Below are 16,874 nucleotides of genomic sequence, written 5' to 3'. Positions count from 1 at the left end.
GTTGTAATCTTATCTTTATGGCCGGTTTATTTCTTTTTATCCAGGGTCTAATATTAAGTCCGAAGTAGACTTTGGAATTCCGCAAGTGTCTATCCTTGGTCCTTTGCTTCACATTGTATATGCCAATGACTTATTTCTTATAAATAAGTCATTGGCATATACAATTAAGCTTCATACGATTGAGCATATACAATTTTCAGCTTGTATTGAAATATAATTATAACTTATAATTATTATATATAATTATATTTAAAGTTATAATTTATAATAAAAGAGAAATAATTTATTTTAGCCTATTCCAGAGTTGCTTTCCCCCTTTCTTCTTAACCTTTATGGAAACATCTATTTTATTATTCATTGCTATTAAAATGCAAAGTTCCTAACACTGTTAGGGAACCGGATGGATCCCTTCAGACAATTTTTGTAATTTCCTATTATACGATTTTAGTCTCCCATTTTCTTTTTTATGTTTTGCTTATCTAGGCTTTCAAATGGCCATATCAACTTTGAAAAATTTTGGCAGTTGGCTAAGCAAGTCACTGAATTTATGACCTGGAAACAAGTTGCCTGCCCTTTTGAAAAGGATAATCAAGTTCTTCAGTTCATGCAAACAGGCCCCATACTATCTGAAAATGGTAAGTCCTTTTTTTGTATGCCAAAGCACAGGAAAACGTGAAATAAGAGAATTCGATATTTGGTACTATCACAGCTCGTGTCAGGATTGGAAACTATTGAAAATCGTGAGAAAATCGAAATAATGTCGGTAGTAACTTTCATATTACCAATAGATTCTCTTGTTGACAGAATTATACAAAAAATTTGAAAGGAAAAAGATGAGGGAGAATGTAACCAATTTTATGAGTGAATGAAAACGAAATCTAATTTTCAAAGACTTCATTAATATCCTTTTTGTGCTGAAATACGTCTGAAAATTTTGAATGATTTGAGTGAATAGATCCGTATAAAATGAAGTGGATGAAGAAATAGATTTAAGCTTCTCCTGTGACTAGAGGTTTGTCTTTCTAGCTATAGTTAGCGTGGTGCAAGATTGCCACTAGCCCAAAGAAAATGTCCTAAAAGTGGATCGACCGAAATACAGTTTGAATTGAATACAATCTTTATTTTTTTCTTGTTTTTAATTTTTTTTAATCAAAATTATCAAATTAATTTTTACCCAAGTGAAAGTTTTCAGCTAAGACATTTATTAAGTTTTTGATTTTTGCTTTGGAATTTCTACTTATCTATAATTGATCAAATAATGCAGTTCATGACATGAATATTCAGATATAATCCGAGTAGACAGGAAGTAGGTTGTTCATTATTCTTTAGTTCACCGGTAATAACTAGAGGGGGAAAGGCGGGGAGGGAACATATTTGTTAAAACTAGTAATAAACCACTAAGGACTGGTAAGGATAAGATACACACATTTTATGCCTATTTCGCTGTCATGATATTTCATTGCAATTCCTTTTGTAAACGATGCGTTTGAACATATAAATAAGTAAATCCTGTTTGTAATTTTTATGATTTATTGAACGTATCCTTGGGAAAGTAATTTTTCTGGTACCTCTGGTGCTTTTCTGGCGCTGATGTGAGTATAAATGTTTGTCAATTTGTGCAAGCATCTGAAAAGTCATTATTTAGTACTCCAGTGTCTACATTGTAATCTGGTGCTATGGACCTAATTCAAGTTTTAGACTATCACCGATATTGTGACACCTTCAGCGAATAAAGGTGTAGTTACGCTTTTTAAATGTTTTACCATATCAGCAACATGAAAAAAACTATCAGGGATTGACCGATGTAAGTTATTCGTAAAAAGCAAAAATAAATAGAGGACCCAGAACAGATCCCTGTGGGACTCCAAATAATATATTACTGGTATTCAATAAATAATCATGCAGCATTAAACATTGATTCCTATCTGATAGAAAATACTTCAAAAAGTGAAAAGCATTCCCAATTATTTCATATATGGAAGTTTTTGAGTAGAAGGTCACAACCAAGAAGCAGATCTCAAAGTTAGCAACGTTAATGCTTTCATTGAATCAATACCAACCCATTATTAATTAATAATGATCGCTTAATTATCCTCTTTTTCGGAATCCTAAATTAAATATCACAGAATAAATCAGTAATTTCTAAGAAATCATACATCCTAACACAAAATGCTTATCTGCCTAAATGTAGTCGGTATTGCTAGGGACGGTTAGTATTATCAAAAAGCATAAAAAGATGATTCAGCGAGGATTTATTTAAAGACAGTGAATTGCATAAGAAAATTAATTGAATGTTTCGGCTATATAATTAATAATAGTCTTCAGCAAAAAAAGTGGAATGAGTCTAAAAATTCAACCGACTATAACAAATAAGGAAGTTGAACATCAAACCAACAATTAAAGAGTCCCAGCTTCATTATTCTATACAAGTTCAGCCAAGACTAACACAAAAAAAAAAAAAAAAAAGAAAGTTTATTTGTATAAAAAGGGTAGAAAATAAATAGAAACAAGTTTTGCAGCCAGCCTTGTATTTCTCTTATAATAAATGCTCTTCGTATTCGTTATTGGTTTCATTTTAGAATATCTTAGAAACATTTTTTAAAATTGTATATAAACTATGAAGTGCTTATTCTCCTAAATCTCTATTTAAACAAGTATTATTATTTAATTTCAATTGCCTCTAGAATAATATTTTTAACACATAGGTTGTTGCTAATGAGAGATGGCTTCTAAAAAAAAAAAAAAAAAAAAAAAAAAAAAAAAAAAAAAAAAAAAAAAAAAAAAAAAAAAAAAAAAAACACAAGAAGAGTGTTGAAGCTTATTTGTGATTTAGTTTAGTCTAAATTAATTGCATTTTATTCTTGACTGAACTTGTAAAGAATGATGAAGCTAGAATTCTTTCATTAGGAAATAATTTCATTATTTTCATTTATTGTTGGTTTGATTTTCAACATTCTCGTTTTCTGTGTCTAGGTTGAATTTTGTACTTATTACACTTTTTTCTTTGCCGAAGACTGTTATTAACAATATTGCCGAAATATTAAAGTAATTTTCTTCTGTTGAAGAAAACTATTCTGAAATCTGATTGTGATTTTTTTTTTTCGTTGGTATGGTATTATTGTTTAGGAATAAACTGTTCAGTTTGCATATTAAATCTCTATTTTTAGGGATGGTCTCTATTTATTTTTAGTGTCAGAATCAATCTAAAAAAATTGTCTAAAATTTCGATTTTGTATTAAAAAAAAACAAAGATATCTGACGGAAATGAAGAGTAAAGTTGAAACTTAAAATGAGAAAAAAAAATTATTTCTTCCTAACTTACGCAACATATATCCGAAAAATTGGTTCAAATAAGCTGACTCGTGGTATTTCCCTATATTTACAGAATTCTCTTAAACTAGTGCTTTACTGAAAACACAAAACTGGCGCAATATACCTCGATTAGGAGCAGAAAAGTCCTTAAATTGCTTGCACATCTAAAAAAGAAAACCTCAAGCTAGCTCAGTTTTCCGTAAAGCCCTATTTTTACAGAGTTATAAAAAATTAGGAAAATATCACAAAGTCACTTTATTGGAATTGCTCCTTTTCAGCTTTTTAATTTCAGCTTTGCTCTATAATTCGGTTAGAAAAGTTTTGTTTAAAATACAAAAATTGTTCGTTTTGAGGTTTTTTGAACGTACACAGTAAACATTACAGAAAGGTCAAAGGTCTTTATCCAACTTAAGCAAAGAATCTAAAGAAGTCAACATAAGTTAATCAGAATGTGGCGTTAAATGTTTGTTTTACTTTGCACCTCTCTTAAGCTTTCCCTCAAAAGAATCTGACATGAAAAGTCGAAGGGCTAAATTATTTTTGGTATCTTAGGGACGTAGTAGATAAAGTTCAATTACTTATAAAATATCGTCCAATATGAAGTATATAGAAATTTTAGAAAACTGAAGGTTATTAAAATATTTTTTGAACTTATAGAGTTTTTAATGTTTAATTTGAATCTAATTTACAAAAATTCGTGTTATAATAGGAATTTTCGTGCCACAATGCTGCAAAGAATTTTGAAATTCCAACAAGATACTTTTATACTTTTGTTATTTTGGTCTCTTAAAAAAAAGGAGTTTACTGAAGTAAATTAGCATAAAAAGTATGTAAAAAGATATTTTTGGACTAATTCGGTTTTAATATGAAGATGAAAATATATAAATTCATGTTAAGTCAACAGTGACTAGGTAGAAAATGACTCTGGGTGTCATGACCTCCCCCCCCCCTCAGTAAAATCTGATTACTATATAAAAAAATTTGGCTTACATGGGGAAATACCTTGGAAAGCACCTGCTCCTTAATTACCAAAGTGGGCTTACACGTGGGTATTGACCTATTTTATGGGGCGGCAAGTGTTTAATTAATGAATATTGTCGTTTTGTGTAATATTTGAATTCCAGCAAGGGATAAAACGACTGGCTTTGGCTACAGCTTTGCTTGAACCCTCTCACCCTGAAGTGAATATAAAAAAATTCTATCCCTGGTCCTGTTGGTGATAAATACAGCTTGAAACACTGAAGAGTTTACCATTTTACTTGGGGCTGGGGCGAACCCTTAATTCTTGACATTCAAGATTTTTTTTTAATTTTCGTAAAGTAAACCATTTGTACAGCGTGGTAAACACTGTTTACAGGTAGAGCCTTTTTCGTTTCTGTTCTCATTTCTGTCCCCATTTTGCTTTACTTGTCCACTTTTTTCTATCATGAATATAGTTTAGAGCAGAAGAATACATACATTTTAATAAAAAACAAAAAACAAATTGTCAATGCGGGCACAGTCTTCAGTCATAGTTAATAAGTAAAGCTGTAATTTTTCCTGAGTCTTCTGACGCATTTTGAAAGTCTATTTAAAAATACAAGTACATTGAGACATGCGACGATTAGCCTCATCACAATATCTTTCATTGATACTCATCCATCTTCTTTTTCTTTGCCTTCTTCTTTTCTGTATTCTGAGCAATAGCTTGTTTAATTTCTTGAGTGCCATTTAATTCAAAGACAACTGACTCTGATACAGTCAAAGTTAACCAATGGAATTTCAGGGTATTCAGCAATGGTATCATCAAGGTCAAAATCATGTGCACTATTTATACCGTTCACAGTAGGAGTTTCATTATTTTACACAAGTGGAGCTGGTGTAGAGGAAGGTGATTCATTATGCTCCGTTATTCCATTTTGTTGCACGTTTTCAACTTCTTGACCATGTTCAGCGTTATCTTTGATCACTTGTTGTGGAGCAAGGGTAACTCGGCTCAATAATAACCAAAATTGTAAAAAAAAACGGAATGTTGATACCAATAGATACATCAAAAGAATCGATTCATGATGCTGATTTCAAATATATAAGTTTCATTAAGTTTGCTCTTACCCATTAAAGGCTATGAGCCTGAGAATATTTGCCTGATTTTTGAAAAAAAAGAAGGAAACATCGATTAAAAATTATAGAATCTTAATGAAAATCATACCATCAGGTTCAGCGTATCAGAAAACCGTTTTGTACAAGTTTCAAGCTTCTATCTGCAAAAATGTGGAATTTTCTATTATTTGCCAAAAGAAAGATCACGGATGCGTGTTTATTTGTTGTTGTTTTTTTTTCCAGCGCTGATCGTATCGACCCAGTGGTCTAAGAATTTTGCGAAAGGGGCTCATTTAAACGGAAATCCAAAGTTCTAGTGCTCTTTTTAAGTGACCAAAAAGATTGGAGGGCAACTAAGCCCCGACCCCAGACCTCTTTGTCCCAAAATCGTCCAATCAAAATTTTGAGATAGCCATTTTGTTCATCATAATTGAAAGGGCCAATAACTATGCCTTTAGATGCACCACGGCCCCCCCCCCCCAGCTACAAGGAAAAAGTCTTTAAGTTAAAAAATTTTCCCATTGTTTACGCATAGTATTTGTTATTGGGAAGTATGTATACATTTTCGTGTGGGGGGTGGACAAATTTTTTGCTGGGTGTTTTTCCACAAGGGAATTTTCCATGGGGAGGGAAGTTTCTGGGGGGTGAACATGTCAGTGGATATTATACACTGGGGGTATTAGCCAGAATTCCTAAACAAAACTCTTTTTATATGTCTTGCTTTCTCTTTTGTGTTTCAATTTTACGCATGGAGTTTTTAAGGGTAATCACTGGGATCAAATTGTCTAGATAATATTTCCATGGGGCGGGGGATTTCTCTATGGAGGTGGTGCCAGATTTACTGGCATTATTTAAAAAACATTTCTTTAAACTTTATTTTTTTTAAAACAAGTTTTTTCAACTGAAAGTAAGGAGTAAAAATAAAATTTAAAACGCACCGAAATTATGAAACGAACTTCTTCTCAGATTAGCATTGAGACGCTTTCGCATAATTTCATCGCCGGAATCAAATTTCGAGCTCTGAAGTCAGTGGCGTCGTTTTGAGGGGGCAAGAGGGGTTATTTGCCCCTTAACTCTCTGGATGTGGGCCGCTTTTACCGTCCCACTCCCAATAAAAATGCTGGAGTTACGCTCCTGCCTTCAGTGTCTTGCTACAGCTGAGTTCGTACTCAGTAAATATATAGTAAAATTATATCGCTCTTCTAGTCAGGGTCACAAACTAAATAGGTAGGATAAATCGATAAAATGTATGGTTTTTTCATAGCAAGCTAGAATACTAATAGAATATTTCCGTATTTTATTTCAATACTAACAGCAGTTTCCTTTTATTCATAGCCAGGTTTTTTTTTTCAATTGGCCAAGTCTGTTGAGCTATCACCCCAATAGGATGGGGTTACTTTTACTTTAATAAAAAAAAATAACGTCCTGTTTAGTTTGTGGGTTTCATGCTTAAAATTTACTTGGTTTATTATAATATTGATTGTACAATATGTTCTTTGCTTATTTAAGGATTTATGTAATGCAATATGGGCCTTCGATTCCACTATGTTAGTTCAGTCAATTAGATGAATTGTTTAATGCTGATCATGAAGACCTAAAATTTTGGAAATAAGTTTTATTATTTGGAATAATTTCTTCATGCCAGTTGAGAAGGAGAGTTGTAAAAAAAATTTTGGATTACAAAACCTCACAAAAATTCCTAGAGTGATTGTATTTAGTCAATGCTAGTTAAAAATATAGATAATAAACTGCAACTTTATCGTCATTTCGATCAGCAGTGACTATGTTCACCAACTGTTACAAGGTTTGGATTTAACTTAATCACAGAATTGACTTACGAATGAACCCTGTCAATATGAAAAGGGCTCCAATTCCAAAATATCAGTTTTCCTGTTGTCTTTTAATAATAAAGAATACAATTTCAGAGAAACTTTCTTTTTATAGTTAATTTTGCTTGTCGAGCCACTGATTAGTATGACTCAGGCATATACAAATTTGAATCACTATGTTTAATATACTTGTTAAACTATTATTACGGCTGAGGCGCAAACAAATTTTCATTAAATTTGGGAAATTACAATTAGCAAAACTAATATTATGCATCTACTAATTTCTTGAAAAATCGTAAAAAGACTAGTCACTAATCTGAATAGTTAGTCATTTCGATATGACAATCATTATAACATAGCCTGATCATCACAACTTTTTTCTTACATAAAATATTAAATAATTTGTAACACATATACAGCGTTTTGATTTTGGTTAAAGGATGTCTTGTATATAAAAGGAAACGTTGCCGATTTTCCTAATTCTGGGTTTATTATCTCCACGGTCCTTTTTGTTAGAGACCAATCGATTTTTTTTTCACTAGAAGTCTATTTTATAGTATTTTATGCAATTTTAGCTGATGATAATCAAGCTCGATTCTTTTTTTTTCTAGAACTTGGACTCGTGTCTTTTGATTGTGAACCTCCAGAAAATAATATGGAGAAGGAACGGTGGAAGTATTTAAAGTAAGTATCTACTCTTATAGTGTTATTTAGCAATTTTGCTCTTGATGACTCTGTGAATGGGTGTGGATGCTGCTTTTAGGGTATATATTCTAGGCTGAATTCATTATAAAAGTAAAATAAAATTATTCATTGAATGACGTTAAAAGATACCAACAATAAACATGGTTGGGCTCGTCACATGATCAACCTAATTTTAATTTACATTTATATTTTAATAAAAATGGAACATTCAAGTTTGTCGTATCTAGTGACGATTTTTGTTTGTAGTATCCATAGTTTAATAACATGAATATCATATGGCAAATGTTCCATCAGTTGGTGCCGAACACTGCAGTAAGTGAACTTGTATTGCTGGATCTCGGCAAAAATAAATTTAAGCTCATGTAAAATTTTAAATATCGAAATATATGAAACAGCCATAGAATGGCAAAGTTCTAAATTTGAAAAGATTGCGAAGGTTTGGTTTCGGTGGTATATTTGGTCCAAATCAACCTGTAAAATGTTGCAAACAGGTGAATTATATAGGAATTTTTCGCAATTATTAGCGATATTTTTTTATCTTGCATTTCGATTTATTCCACAAATATTTTGAGCTCGGTTATTTATTTATTTACAAATTTGGCTAATGAAGACCTTTTGAATGTTCAATTCTAATGAATTATTTTCAATTATTTGAATAATTATTTAATAATTATTTCAATCCAAAGAATTTGAAGTATTTTAATAAACATTGTATGCATATGAAAATATTGGAATTTAATTCGAATTTCGCATATGAAAACGGCGGTTCTGTAGGATAGATGTGACCATTATTTAAGAAATAATTGCTTTTATTGTTTGATATTCTTAGCTATAAAAAGGCTCCTCTAATATGCTCTTAATATAACCAACTGACTTCCCCCTTTTTATGGCACTTGGTATTTACCAAGTGACATATAGCGATCGCAAATTCTGTCGGTCTGTCTGTCTGTCCCGGTTTTGCTAGTTTAAGCACTTCCAGATAAGCTAGGACGATGAAATTTGGCAGGCGTATCAGGGACCAGACCAGATTAAATTAGAAATAGTCGTTTCCCCGATTCAACCATCCGGGGTGGAGTGGGGGGACGGTTAGTTCGGAAAAATTAGAAAAAATGGGGTATTTTTAACTTACGAATAGGTGATCGGATCTTAATGAAATTTGATATTTAAAAGAATATCATGTCTCAGAGCACTTATTTTAAATCCCGTCCGGATCTGGTGACATTGGGGTGAGCTGGAGGGGGAAACCTAAAATCTTGGCAAACGCTTAGAGTGGAGGGGTCGGGATGAAACTTGGCGGGAAAAATAAGCACAAGTCCTCGATACATGATTGACATAACCGGAATGGATCCGCTCTCTTTGGGGGAGTTGGGGGGAGGGTTAATTAATTCTGAAAAATTAGAAAAAATTATATATTTTTAGCTCATGAAATAGTGATCGGATCGTAATGAAATTTCACATTTAGAAGGACCTCGTAACTCAGAACTCTTATTTTAAATCCCCTACCGGATCAAATGTCACCAGGGGGGGCGGAAATCTTAGAAAACGCTTAGAGTGGAGAGATCAGGATGAAACTTGGTGGGAAGAATAAGCACAAGTCCAAGATATGTGACTGACATAAATGGACCGGATCCGCTCTCTTTGGGGGAATTGGGGGGGGGGGGGGGTATTCGGAAACTTAGAAAAAATTAGGTATTTAGAACTTACGAACGAGTGACCAGAACTAAAGGAAATTTGATATTTAGAAGGATATCGTGCTTCAGAGCTCTTATTTAAAATCCCGACCAAATTTGGTGATATTGGGGAGTCGGAGGAGGGGGATTCCCAGTGCTTTGGCGAGTTCAGTGCTTCTGGCCGTGCTAGGATGATGAAAATTGGTAGGCGTGTCAGGGACCTACACAAATTGTCTTGATAACAGTCGTATCCCCGATTCGACCATCTGGGGGGCCACAGGGAGAGGAAAAATCGAAAAAAACGAGGTATTTTTAACTTACAAATGGGTGATCGGATCTTAATGAAATTTGATATTTAGAAGGACCTCGTGTCTCAGAGCTCTTATTTTAAATCCCGACATGCATTAAGCCTCTGATTTTCCTTTTAAATCAATCTATTGATTCTTAGAATTTTGCTAGAGCTCATACCATATGAGCTCTTGGCTCTTCCGACCTCGTCATAAAAGCCATATGAGCTCTTAGCTCTTGTTCGTATTGCATAATCAATTATTACTACTTTTCTTTTCATTTTCAAATTGGTTTTAAAATTCAATGCAATATTAACGCATTGATCCAACATTAACGCTGAACTTGAAGTAAATGTGTTATATAATTTTTTTGTATGTTGGAAGGGAAGCAGTAGCGCTAAGGGAGGGGTTTTATTCCAATAGCTTGCTTTTTTCGCTTTTTAATACGTATATAACACATGGAAATCGGTGCATAATACTAAATTCTTCAATTTTAACTACAAATTTTTACTTTATAAAAATAAGCGAAACTAAATATTTATAATAAAAAAAGCGTTAATTGTTTGTTTCGTTTTTGGAAATGCTTCCAATGTCCGGTCTCTCGGAATTTCAGAAAAAAAGGATACACTCATAGCTCATAACTTCATAATGAAGTTCCTTCTTATTTCATTACTTTATCTTCTTTCTTTTGCATTCTTCCATCATTATTCAATTCTTTACATAATTATTCTTCATGTTTTAAAATTGCTTTATCGTTCCAGGTCCAGCAGTTCTCCAAAGTCTTGACAGTGCAAATGAAGTTCAAAAAGTTACTTCGCAGAGAAATACTAGTGATACTTCCAGCAGCTTACAAAGAAGATAACTTGTGGTTCCAATATGATCCAAATATATAACCTCCAAAATAGAAGAAATTATCAAATACAGAATTCCAATTTTACGTTTTAATCATCATATACTTTGTGTGAGTGTAGATAGTGCTGGAACAGCGCAACCCACCTAGCAATCCGACTCAATTTGCCCCATTAAAGAAAGTTGGAGTAAAATAAGGCCTCTCCAATTTCTTAGTTCGTATTTTGCCTAAGTATCAAATATGAACTACAAATTCCAACTCAAAGCTCCAATCCTTGAATATTACTTGCCAGTACTGCAAGCACCCTAAGTTAGTTTTCATCCATCAAACTGAAGCTAATCTTTAGGCTATGAATTTGGTCACGTAATTCAAGGAGAATCTTTTGTGAAGTAAAGTAATATGATTTGCCTGTGGGCTTTCGAAATTCTTTTATCATCAGAAGTTCATTAGTGAGCTCTTCAATATTTAAGCCTACAAAAAGAGCACTTATTCTATTTTATTAGATTTTGTTGTCAATAGCCTATTTCATAAGTTCTTATCTTAGCTGGTTATAATAAAGAAACAGTAATGTTGAAACGTATAATCAAATTTTCTTACGAAATTTAGCAAAAAATAAGCAGATTTCTCACTGTATAAGATTAGTGTCTCGTCAGTTGGGTATCAAAAGGTCATATCTCCATGATTGTAAATTTTCAGAAAAACAAAAAAAACCTCACAACTTTTTTTATTTTCTCTCCTATAACGGTAAAACAAAAAAGTACTAATATGTAAAATCAATACATATCAAACCGTTTTGTTTTATGGTTATCGTAGGGGAAATAAAACATTGTGAGGTTTTTTTTTTTTTTTGCTCTTTTGAAAATTTACAATCATGGACATTAACTTTAGATGCCCGACTGACGCTCTGTATAAATGCTTTAATAATAAAAGAAGATCTTTTTAATTTCAAGGTTTTATTTAGTTTCCTTATGAGCTGCTTGTTTATGAAGGTTAGTTTCAATTTCAGTTATAGATGGAAATTATGAAAACTCTATTATCACTTGTTTCCCCTCTATAATGTGATAACAATGTATTTAGAATCCTTGGAAATACTGGCGAAATGAGTATACTTGATGACGTTCTTAGAAACTAGCAGTAAGTAGCAGGATTCTGCAGTTAGGATTTGATTTTGGTTTTCTTAATACGTGTCCTTTTTTTGAGTTCTGTGAAATCAAGTCAGCAAGGATTCGATGTGTTTGTAGACAGTGTAGATGGAACCGACTCTAGCCTAAAGTGTAGCCAGGGCCGTTTTTTTGTTGTTGTTGTTGTTTTGGAGCTAGTGTTGGAATCCTTAGAAATACTGGCGAAATGAGTATACTTCACCTTCTTAGAAACTAGCAGTAGCGTTTTTTTTTTTTTATTCTGCGGAATCAAGTTAGCGAGTATTCTATATATATGTAGACAGTGTAGGTGGAACTAACTTCACTTTAAAAAGTAACCAGGGCCAATTTTTTAAACATGGATCTAGTGTTTGATAGTTCTTTGCTCCACCTTAGAGCCCTGACAAGTTTTTATTCTCAAGTAAACTTGAATAGAGTACATACCGATTGTAACTTATCCATAGGATTAGTCTAAGAGTACCTGTATTTTTTTCTTTTTTATGTGAGTTAGTAATATTTTATATAAATAATTATTGACATTGTTTGTTGAAATTTCGAGATTTGAATTTTATTTTTTGCATAAAGGAACTTTTGTGTTATAGCTGATCTTTGGGAAGGGTTTATTCTTTCTTGTATAAATCGTTCAAAGAATCACTGTACTTATTTGAAAAGAGGAATATTTTTAGAGTGCTTGCTTTAGTGTTTTATTTATTCCAAATATTTTTACATTGTTACTTTTCAACTAACATTTTGTTCTTTTGTGCTGAAGTATTTTTATGTGTATTTGTTTTTATTCCAAAATCACTACTTTTCTTGTTTTTGCTATCTATCAGACCTTTACGTTAAAGATTTATTTTATTCAGGGTGTAAAGTCAAAAGAAAATTTTCTAGTCATAGATTTAATTCTTCATTTGTATTTCTTTTTCTTCATTCAATTCTTCAGTTTACAATATTTTAAAAACATTTAAGAATGTAAATATGTAAAGTACACTCAATAAAATAATTTATTGGGTGCTATTCTTTGCCAACCTATTCTTACATTAAAAGTGAATTTGAAAATACAACAATATTATTTAACAACATTATTTTTTTTTATTATTATTATTTTTAATTATAATATTATATTTATATAATATTATTTTTTTTATTATTTTTTATAAAACAATGTTTTTTTTTCACTTAATATTGCAACACCATAAGTTTTATTTTTTAACCAAATCGGTAGTTTTGATTTATTTTTTTTGAATATCTTTTTGACCAACTTATGTTAAACGCCCAAGATGACTGGTAGATTAAAAAGATCAATGGCTTTTCTTTCTTGTCTATTTTTGTTTTACTATTATCCATTCCCCCTTCTTTTATTCACTCTTAACTCTTATTTTTGTTGATTTTACTTACTTGTTCTCTAAATGACTAAATTAACTATTTAGAAAGTATTTTATGTTTTTAAGTTTGCATTATTCGCTATCATTAGATCGGCACTTAATCCATCTGTACCTCCTGTTCTTAACTACTTGAAATTAACACGCCACCCTTCCAGGGGTTTTAAAATGTTGTAGCACAACCTGTTCTTGCAGTTACTTTTTATACCAGCTACTTAACGATACTTTCGAGACTTGTTTTACTGGCTGGCCAAATAAGGTACACATACTCAACTATTTTCAGTCGGTTATTCAGACGGATACCTGGTTTGTTTTCCAGGCGAGGTAACAATAATGAAAAAATAACAAGAAGTACATTGAAATAAAAAAAAATTACCGGGGGGGGGAGTGGGATTCAACACCTTCTTCACCTGGGTATGTTCCTGAGGGTACTATATTTTGGGGAAGAGGGGGGGGATGAATTTACCCATGCAACATAAAAAATCTGGTCTTCCCAGAATGAGGTGAGAAGAGGTTGTAAGAAAGAATCTAATAAAAATTGGGACTTTTTTGCAGTGTATGAAGAGCTTTGAATAGATTGGGGTGGAGGAGGAGAAGCATGTGTAGCGGTACTGGCTTCAGGTTGTTTGGTGCTGATGTAAGTTGTTAATAGAAGTAGTAGTCGAGTATGATTGTAAATACATATATATTTTTGGAAATTAAATTATATAAATAATCGGCATTTAACGGAATATTTTTTGTACAAGAGTGTGTCCAAAGATTTGTAAAATGAGTGTAGGTAATTTACAAAAGTGGAAATTTGTGCTAGTGTCGACGAAAAAACCTCAACGCAATCTAGCGTTCGGCGACCTTTGGCATTTTTTAAAGCTTTGTAATCGTTTTTCTGGCAGGACTGAAATTACACACTTATTACTGCACTCATTTTACCAGCTACAAAAAGTAAATTAATTATTCATATTATTACAACGAAAAAAAATGCCAAGTATCGCCGAAAGCTAGATAGCATTGTAGGATTTTTTATCGACACTAGCGCCAGTTTCCACTCTCGTAAGTTACCCATACTCTTCGGTTTACACCATAATTTCATATTGGCTAATGATACACTTACGGTTTCTTGTGTCTCATGTACCAAGTCGAAATACTGACAATGGAACTAGATAAAAAATTGTCGAGAGTTATGGTGCGTTCCAGAAGCCAATTATCGTTTACTATGATTGCTTATTTTTGGCTATCTTAATGCTAGAATGGTGCATTACTACCCCAAACAACGCCTTTGTTTATAAATGTTGTGAAACAATCTCTGTTTATAAACATTGTATATTAACATTTCCATTTGGAACTATTACCTTGTTATATATATTCATGTATGTTCGTATTTGTAATAAATTGTTATGATCATTTTTAAAACTCGCTCCATCTTAGGATTTTCGTTAGCTACACGCCTTAGTATTCACTGCAGCTACAGTTTGACTCTTTCTCTTAACTCTACTTTTTAAAATAGTAAAAACCTGTAAGAGCCTCACGTAACAGCGCTAGTTTAATTATGGTTGTAATTAAAATCTTGCGGTCTACAATATTACCCTATGTGATAATATATTACGCATTTAACTTCTGCAATGGCGCAAAACAACAGTATGATTCAAATTATTAGATATATATTCAGCCATCGAAATATATGGGTGAAACCAAAAAATCAGTGTGGTTCAACCTGGCAATTAGGCTCAAATAAATACCAGAGGAACATTCTTTTTGCGAACTGTACTTATTTGCCTTTTTCGGCAGTTTATTTTTATTTATTTAGTTCTATTTTTTTAGAATTAAATGTAATAGGAATAACTAGTAATTGTTAATTTGAACTACATTCTTGAAATTGGGTCTACTTTTTTGTAAAATTGGAATAAATCAGAGATATTCATAAATTAATAAAAAATTGATCAGGGTCCCAATGGTATTTCTCTTGTTACAAATACTATTGTAGAGTTCAAGATCAAGTTCAAGTTCTGTTTATTACTACATAATTTCAATATAAAAAACCAATTTGGCAGAGAGAGGGCTCGAGGCCAAATGGCAAACAATTAAATAAACTGTATGCTATAACTACATCAACATAAAATAATATCATAAATTAATCATAATCCATCCAGGTTCCAGATTCAAACCACCAGACTGAGTTGGGATTTACCCCTATAAACCACACATTTATTATTTATTTACTTAATTTATTTTTTTCCTTTTTTTTTCTTTTTACTTTAAACATTTTTTATGAGCATTGACTTTATTTTGTTTTTCAGCGTATTAGTAGAAAGTTCAAGTTTGATTACATTATGATAACTTTGCCATACCCTCAATATTGTGTTTCTCAATGAAAATCTTGATCTTTCTGAAATTATCAAGGGTTGCCGGGCTTTACAAGGATTACGCGTGTTATGGTCGTGATCGGCCTTAGTTTCAGAAAATAGATCGGGTTCATAAAAATATTCAGGTAGGGAATTTGAATGATGTTTTTTCTTAAATAAAATAGAATGAAAAACAATAAAAGATTCAAGGGGCAAAATGTTCAAAAAAAGAGGAAGACTTTTAGTTGACGACTTATTAGGGCAAGAATCAGGAGATGGTACAAAAAGCTTAAGAATTCGGAGAGCTTTATTCTGCTGCCTTATCAATGGTAATATATTCGATCGAAAAGTATTCAAATATACAAGAGGACAGTAATTTAAGTAAGAATGAATTAGCGAAAAATAAATACACCGCAGGGCATCATAAGAGAGAAAGGGTTTAAGAACCCTGATCATACCGACGTTCCTTGCAACCTTTACCCTCAGGCAATTTATGTGCTCCTTCCAACTTAAATTCGAATCAACTATCACTCCTAGATACCGAAGATGGTGGACTCTGCTGATCGTAGTATCACATTTTTCAATTGTTAGGGAATTAAAAGTTGGCAATGCTTTTGAAATCCGAGAGAAAATCAGGAATTTGGTTTTAGATGTATTAATACATAAATTATTCGCTGCGAACCATTCAAGCAGATATGTAAAAACTTCTTTCATTTTTAAACGTAGTACAAGTTCAGTAGGACCACTAATACTGAGGGCTGTGTCATCCGCGAACAGAACCGTGAGGCCGAGATCTTTCATAGAATTATCAATATCGTTAATATAAATTAAAATAAAAGGGGGCCAAGGATTGACCCTTGGGGAGCTCCGACTTGTCCATCCAAAGAGATCAGTTCAGATCTCGTAGTATCAGCATCAACATACTGGCTTCTCTGAGACAGAAATGACATGATCAGGTTATTAGCAGGTCCTCGAATACCGCAATTCTCAAGCTTTCTCCGTAAAATCTTATGACAGATTGTATCGAATGCCTTTTTTATGTCAATAAATATAGATGCTGGAATTTCACCTCGATCAAGAGCATCATGAATATATTGCGTGACCGCTAGGATAGCTTGTTCCGTTGAATGGCTTTTCCGAAAACCGAACTGTGACTTACTAAAGTATTTGTGTTTTTCTAGGAAATTATTTACTCTCTTGTAAATGCACCGTTCAATAACTTTCTCAAACGCGGAAAGGATTGAAACAGGTCTATAATTAGATGGGTCTTTAGGGTCTCCTCCCT

At 32.5% G+C, this 16,874-nt stretch overlaps 1 protein-coding gene across 6 annotated transcripts in view; it reads left to right on the top strand.

Moving 5' to 3' along the window:
• LOC136032143 (ras-GEF domain-containing family member 1B-like) overlaps positions 1-14,660 on the top strand; it is a 316,559-nt gene extending 301,899 nt beyond the window's left edge. For all 6 annotated transcript variants that reach the window (XM_065712317.1, XM_065712313.1, XM_065712316.1 and 3 more), the window contains 3 exons: positions 484-635; positions 7,832-7,904; positions 10,644-14,660. In XM_065712317.1, the coding sequence (XP_065568389.1) occupies positions 484-635; positions 7,832-7,904; positions 10,644-10,668 (250 nt within the window). In that variant the 3' untranslated portion in view covers positions 10,669-14,660. The remainder of the gene's footprint in view (positions 1-483; positions 636-7,831; positions 7,905-10,643) is intronic.
• Positions 14,661-16,874: the final 2,214 nt, after the last annotated feature.

Source organism: Artemia franciscana, chromosome 10 (genome assembly GCF_032884065.1).
Source record: "Artemia franciscana chromosome 10, ASM3288406v1, whole genome shotgun sequence".
NCBI lineage: Eukaryota > Metazoa > Arthropoda > Branchiopoda > Anostraca > Artemiidae > Artemia > Artemia franciscana.
The sequence above is the reverse complement of the archived record's forward strand: the minus strand, read 5'-3'. Positions and strand labels throughout refer to the sequence as shown.